The sequence below is a fragment of the Silene latifolia genome, chromosome 1 (genome assembly GCF_048544455.1).
Source record: "Silene latifolia isolate original U9 population chromosome 1, ASM4854445v1, whole genome shotgun sequence".
In the NCBI taxonomy this organism is placed as follows: Eukaryota; Viridiplantae; Streptophyta; class Magnoliopsida; order Caryophyllales; family Caryophyllaceae; genus Silene; species Silene latifolia.
The window spans coordinates 99873542-99880738 of record NC_133526.1 but is presented as its reverse complement, the minus strand read 5'-3'; the positions used below and the strand labels follow the sequence as shown (position 1 = coordinate 99880738).

The 7197-nt window shown below is 43.3% G+C and overlaps 1 protein-coding gene across 1 annotated transcript; it reads left to right on the top strand.

Moving 5' to 3' along the window:
- Positions 1-868: 868 nt before the first annotated feature.
- Positions 869-2557, top strand: LOC141651670 (uncharacterized). The gene is made up of 3 exons (XM_074459373.1): positions 869-1039; positions 1352-1520; positions 1662-2557. Exons 1-3 carry the CDS (start codon positions 869-871, stop codon positions 2555-2557), a joined length of 1236 nt encoding a protein of 411 aa, XP_074315474.1.
- Positions 2558-7197: the final 4640 nt, after the last annotated feature.

Sequence of the window (7197 nt, the reverse complement as noted above, 5' to 3'; positions counted from 1 at the left end):
CCCGGTGCAGAAGGCAGTACCCTTGGTAGGCTTCAGCGGAGAAACTAAAAAATCCCTTGGAGAAATAGTGATACCTACCTTTGCAGGGGGTATGAACAAACAGGTACAGTACTTGGTCATTGATGGTCCATTAACTTATAACGTGATACTTGACAGGCCTTGGATCCATGAAATGAAAGCAGTACCATCAACGTACCATCAGAGCCTGAAGTTCCCTACACCCTGGGGGGTACAGGAGAGACGGGGAGATCAAAATGTCGCTCAGGATTGCTACAAGAACGCTCTGAAACCCACTGCAGCTGGTCCAGCATAGCAATTACAGAAACTGTGCATCCAGAGGGAGTATATCACACCTACCCAGGAGGAACTCGACGAAGTAGTCCTGGACCTACAGTTTCCAGCAAGAACAGTGCTGATGGGAGCTGATTGTGCAGGTAACATCTGTGAGCAGATAATTGAATGTCTACGTACTAATATGGATTGTTTCGCTTTGTCCCATAGCGACATGATTGGCATAGATCCAAGTGTAATTACACACCGGTTAAATTTAGACCCCAGGTTTCTTCCAGTCTAGCAGAAAAGGCGGAAATTTGCTCCTGAAAGGAAAGAGGTGATAAACCAGGAGGTAGACAACCTCCTGGCAGTAGGCAAGATCAGGGAAGTTAACTACCCAGAATGGCTCTCGAATGTTGTGGTTGTACCCAAGAAGAACAACAAGTGGAGAGTATGTGTTGATTTCACAGATCTTAACAAAGCTTGCCCAAAAGACCCGTTCCCCCTGCCGCACATTGATTCCATGGTAGACGCAACAGCAGGGCATGAGCTACTTACCTTCCTTGACTCCTGAAGGGGATACAACCAGATAAAAATGGACCCTAAGGATCAGGAGAAAATAGCCTTCAGATCTGACAGAGGTTTGTACTGCTACAATGTGATGCCCTTTGGCCTCAAGAATGCCGGTTCCACCTATCAGCGCCTGGTAAACAGAATGTTCAAGGAGGAGATATGGAGAACAATGGAAGTCTACATTGACGATATGGTAGTCAAATCCGAGAAGGCAGAACAACACATGTCCCACCTGGAAAATACCTTCTCGATCCTCAGAAAATACCATATGAAGCTGAACCCCCTGAAATGCACTTTTGGAGTCTCCTCGGGGAAATTCCTGGGGTACTTGGTGACGCAAAGAGGGATAGAGGCCAGCACGGATCAAATCAAAGCAGTACTTCAGTTAGACTCTCCTTAGAAGCCAAAGGACGTACAAAGGTTCACATGACGTGTAGCAGCCCTAAACCGGTTCATATCAAGGTCCTCAGACAGGTGCCGATTGTTCTATGACATTCTGAGGAAGAGCCAGAAGTTTGAATGGACACAAGAGCATAAAAAGGCATTTGGGGAGCTCAAGCAGTACCTAAGCACCCCTCCTCTTCTCTCCAAGCCAAAACAGGGAGAACCACTGTACTTGTATCTGTCAGTAACAGAGGCAGCTGTAAGCGCTGTACTGGTACGAGAGCACGAAGGTATGCAAAAACCAGTATACTATATAAGCAAGTCTCTGTTACCTGCAGAGACCAGGTACACATCTCTAGAAAAACTCGTTTTAGCACTTGTTACTGCTTCGTACAAATTGCGTCCCTATTTTAAGTCATATACAATTTCAGTCGTGACCAACTACCCCCAGAGAACCATAATGAGGAAACCCGAACTGTCAGGGAGAATGGTTAAGTGGTCTGTCCACCTAAGTGGGTACGACCTGAAATTTGAACCGCGAACAACCATAAAGTCCCAAGCCCTAGCTAACTTTGTGTCAGACTTTAGTCCCACCCTTCAAGAACAAGCCGACAATGAAATCTTGACCCTAAGTGAGGCTAAAGGGGAGCAGGTATGGGAATTAAATGTTGATGGGGCATCCAACACAAAGGGAGGAGGGGTAGGGATGGTCCTGAAATCACCTCAGGGGGGACAGATAATACAGGCAGTACGGTGCGAGTTCAAAGCAACGAATAACGAGGCTGAATATGAGGCCCTAATCTTAGGACTCCAATTAGCCTTAGAAATGCAAATCAACCACATCAAGGTGTGTAGTGACTCCCAACTGATTGTCAGCCACGTGAATAACGTGTATACGGCCATGGATCCTAAAATGGTAGCCTACCTGGAAGTGGCGAAGGAGCTCAAACTCCGTCTTGCCTCCTTCCATATCCAGCAGATACCAAGGGACCAGAATGTTGAAGCAGATGCTCTCGCCGCCCTGGGAGCAGCCTTCACTCCAGGGGCAGTGGGTTCTATACCATTCATACATGTCATGAAACCTGCCATACGCCAGCATGAACAACAGAACGCCAGTAAGGCTGTAACCACGCAATGGACATACGAAGCAGGGATACTGTGTACTGCCACACCCCAGGAAGAAACTGATGATTGGCGCAAGCCTTACATTAGTTGGCTACGTGATGAGGTATTACCACCTGACCAGAAAGACGCCAGGAGATTCAAAATGAAATCCTCCAAATTCGTACTTATTGATGGTATACTATTTAGGAAGTCCTTGGCATGACCCTATCTTAGGTGCTTGAGCATACATGAGGCACATGCAGTGATGTGTGATATCCACAATGGTGATTATGGAAATCACACAGGGGGTAGGAGCCTGTCCAATAAGACACTAAGGCAGGGTTACTTCTGGCCTACCATGAGGAAAGACGCCATAGATTACATCAAGAAATGTGAAGAATGCCAAAGGCATGCCCATGTTAGCCACCAGCCAGCAGAACATATGCATCCGATCATCTCGCCTTAGCCTTTTATGAAATGGGGAATGGACATTGTGGGACCATCACCCCATGCTTCTGGAAACAGGACGTACATGCTGGCAATGACGAACTACTTCTCTAAATGGATAGAGGCAGAAACTTTCCCTCAGATCCTGGAGAAGCATGTGATATCTTTCATCAAGAGGAACATAGTCAGCAGGTACGACATCCCTTCAGAAATCATATGTGACAACGGGTCACAGTTCATATCCAACAGAACGGAAGACTACTGCGCCAAGTGGAACATCAAGCTGTTTAAGTCTATTCCTAGGAATCCACAGTCCAACGGTCAGGCAGAATCCAGCAACAAGATAGTCATGAACAACCTGAAAAGAAGGCTGGAGGAGATAGGAGCCAACTGGGCAGATGAGCTCCCCTTCGTACTGTGGTCTGATAGAACCACCCCCAAAGTGGCAACAGGTCAAACACCATTCAGTCTGGTATATGGGGCCGAGGTAGTTATTCCCTCTGAGGTGCAAGTACCGACATATCGGTATGCCAATGCCACCGAAGAGAGGAACCAGGTAGAAATGGCCAGCAGCCTGGATACCATTGATGAGCCAAGGACCAGTGCCCAAATCAGGATGGCAGCCTACAAGCAGACAACAGCCAGGAGTTACAACAAAAACGTAAGGCTAAGAACGTTGCAGGTAGGGGACCTGGTACTCAGGAAGGTATTCCCAAACACCAAGTGTAATACTACAGTTTTCCTGAGCTGGTTCTCGGCCGAGTATGGCCTACTCGGTCGAGTAAGGGGTGTCGTGTATCATGGTTTGGCTACTGCCCAGGAACACTCGGCCGAGTATGTGGAATACTCGACCGAGTAGAGGGTAGTCGGCCGAGTATACTCTATACTCGACCGAGTATCCGGTCTGACGGGTTTAATTCCGCGATTTGGTTAAGGTGATTAGAGATTATTATAAATTATGCTTTTACGGTTTCTAAATCACTCTTTTACCAAAACTAAACGACGCTCACATCTCTCTCTAATCACCCTAATAATTCTCAAGGCTAATTGATCGGTCGCGAGTCTACACTTCCGTCTCTTGTCTCGATTTATTTGGTAGGTCTCTAGTTAGTTGTAATCTGCTAATAGGTTGTCTTTTAGGGTTTGGCCCTAATTATTGTTTGGGTTAATTTGGGGGTTTAGGGTTTGGTCATCATATGTGTGTTGATTGTTAATTATCATTGTTATAGGTGACGATGTGGTATTTGTTATGCATTTGTATGATTGATTGCAACGTAGCGGATTGCGAAAAGGTAGGGTTTCCCTACTCAGTTCCTGTTTAATTGATTTGAGACTATGTGGTATTGCGTACGATTGGTTGTCTGCTGATCATTGTGTAGATACCTCATTTCTGCACCTCCCGCAAACCACCCGGTGATGATTGGGCTGCATGTTTGGTATGCGGAACGATTTGTGACAGTTCGTAAGTTTATCGTCAAGTGATTTCTGAAATATTAATGTCTACCTCTTAGTTGTCATCTATGTGCCGATACGGTCGTTTTGACAGTTATTAGAGTACATTTGGAGTCCGGGCCTAAAACCGTCTTCATTTTCTGATAACCGTTAAATCCCGAGTCAGAATGTTCTGGAAATGTTCCGGATATTTCTATCCCATATTTTATAAATATTTCACAAATTTTTATTCTTTGGTAAACAATTTCCCGAAATATTTACACAAAATATTAAGGAAAACCAAATTATTCCGTCCTACCATAACTTAAACACGGAAATCTTTCTTCCGCATGAGGAAACCACTTGGGAACAAACGCAGCAGGTGCTGCGCCTCTTCCAAGAGACGCAGTGGCTGCTGCGCCTCTTCCCAGGTCCTTTTCTGCGTAATTTTCGTATATTTTTTTATATTTTTCCGAGATTCACTTCCAAAGAGTCTCCGGAACACTAAATCCTTCACGTGATTAGTATAAATAGGAGCCTTCGCTCCTCATATTTCTCACGCGAGTGTCCGCCCTTCTCTTCTCCCTTTGCATTCTAGACCTTTGTTCTTACTTTTTGGCGTCTACGTGCTTGAACATTCGACCACGCAAGCTCGGATCCTTCTGAGTACCAGCCTCGTTTGCATGACCGACCAATTTGACCAACTCCACAATCAATCAACTTAATCAATTTGTTTTAATTCCTCTTACGAGGGCACTTTCGTTACATTCGCGTCGAGCATCACTAATCGATATCTTAGTCCTTCTCGTTTCGTCAAACATGTAAGTCTGAGGGTGTATAATCTCTCTTTTATTATTGTATTTTACTTTTTGTATCATTAATGTAAGGTTTATGTCGAAAATACCTTTTATAAACCGATTTCTAAAACCTCTTTTAAAAAACTCTTTTTTTACGGATTTTCAGAAGACCGACCGTCGAGAAAGAACGCAGCTACTGCTGCGCCTCTTCGAAGGAGCGCAGTTCCTGCTGCGCCTCTTCGTGAGGCTGCCGCAGTTCCTGCTTCCTTTCTTCTTCCTTCGTCCTCTGTAATTCGTTTCCTTTTATTTTGTTTCGTTTGTTCTTTAATTCTCTAATAGCATATATAATTTCACATGTATATTAATCATCATCATTAACATGTTTAACTCGTCATTAAAACCCGACTTAAATCTCAAGTAATCTCATATTTGCGGGTTTTCGTCATTAAATTCAATCCGGGTTGTAGAAATTCGATTTGTTCATATTGAGTTTCTGGAATTCGACCTTTGATAAATTTTCATCTGTCTATTGTCATATTCGTCATTAATTTGTCGTTAATTCATCTTGTTTAGTTTATTTCATTCACCCATGTCACTAATTAATCATTCTTTCATGTAATTAATTCGTTTGCATCCGTCTTATCCGTGTTTTATTGTTTTATGACCATTAATCACATGTAAATAACGTATTAATCACTTCCATCAGAGTAAATAATTTAATCAATCATTAAATTTACCAACGAGTATTAACAACACGCAATTCCGGCTTCAGAGCCAGAATTTAGGTCAGGAACAGACGCAGCAACTGTTGCGCCTATTCCAAAGGACGCAGCTCTGCTGCGCCTGTTCCGGGTTGAATTCTGTCCCTGAACTCCGTTTTTGCCTTGACTTAGTTAATTAGCTTACGTATAATTAACTATTAACCGTATTATCACCTTTTGTCTTGTTCGTTAATTCTTCTTTTATTCATTTTCTCAAATTATCCGTTTTAAAGGTATTTTCAACATAAATCGCCTAATCCATTGTAATTATTGTAATTTCTTTTATTGTTTTTTTTCTTTATTGTGTTTATCTTTATTTCTCGTATCATTTGTATGTTTTCATATGAAATTGAACATTAAATCCTACTTTGACATTAATTGTTTGCTAAATTAATTGTTCACCGACTTAGTTAAATCCTCACATGCTAGGATTAAAACTTGGATGTTGCATTACATGCATACAATCGACGATATATCGAGTATGAATAACTTCCCTAATCATTAGTAGAGGCCGCTATCGAGGCGGGCGGGATTAGGTGTTCGATCAAAAGAGTTTCCTAATACGTACCCTCACCCCTTACTCCAGATCTCCGTGAACACCCATGTTCATTGGCATCCACGAGAGTCATTCTAGACATAGAATGCTAAGGGTAACGATTGCTTAGTGTTCATGTCTCTACTTTGTGTCTTGACAAGGCACGAGGTATTCAAACGGTTCCAATTTCCCATAAAAATTGGTGGCGACTCCAACAAAAATGCAAACGCTTGTTCTCTTCCTCCCAAGCGCCCCCGTGGGCACCCCCGTTGTCCATAGTTTGGCGACTCCGCTGGGGATAATACACTTACGTGTAGCTAAGGGTAAAACTTGAACAAGGTTAGGGAATAGTTTGTACGAGACAATTGTCGGTTTTCATAACTCGGTCTTCCTAGATCGTTTCATTCGGCCTTCTTTGGCCCAACCCAACCCATTCGACCAATCGTCCCGTCTAAACGGTCCTAATTCTTATTTGGGCCTAAGGATGGATAGCGATTGACGTCATCCATACCATGGTACTTACTCTTGTTTGTATCAAGGGCCTTCACTACTTGAGGAAATGGACTAGGAATCGGCCTTACTCTTGTTTGGTACGAGCCTCTCCACAGACTTCGGGTTTGATGGTTCGGTATGGCAACCCACCCTTTAAACCAAAACCCTTTTAAATGCACTCAGCATCCCGTTATAATGAATGTTTGTACCTTACGTGATCACCATTTCTAAACAAAACCATAACAATTTTTGTAAAAAATCAAAGTCCTTTTTTAAATGAAAATTTCGAAAAAAAAAGGGAGAGGCCATTGATTAGCGCAAAACCCAGTCAAAACTTTGTCCATTTGTCGAGTCAAAATTCGGGCCACAAGCCCATTTCAAAACCTCACTTTGAGTCCAC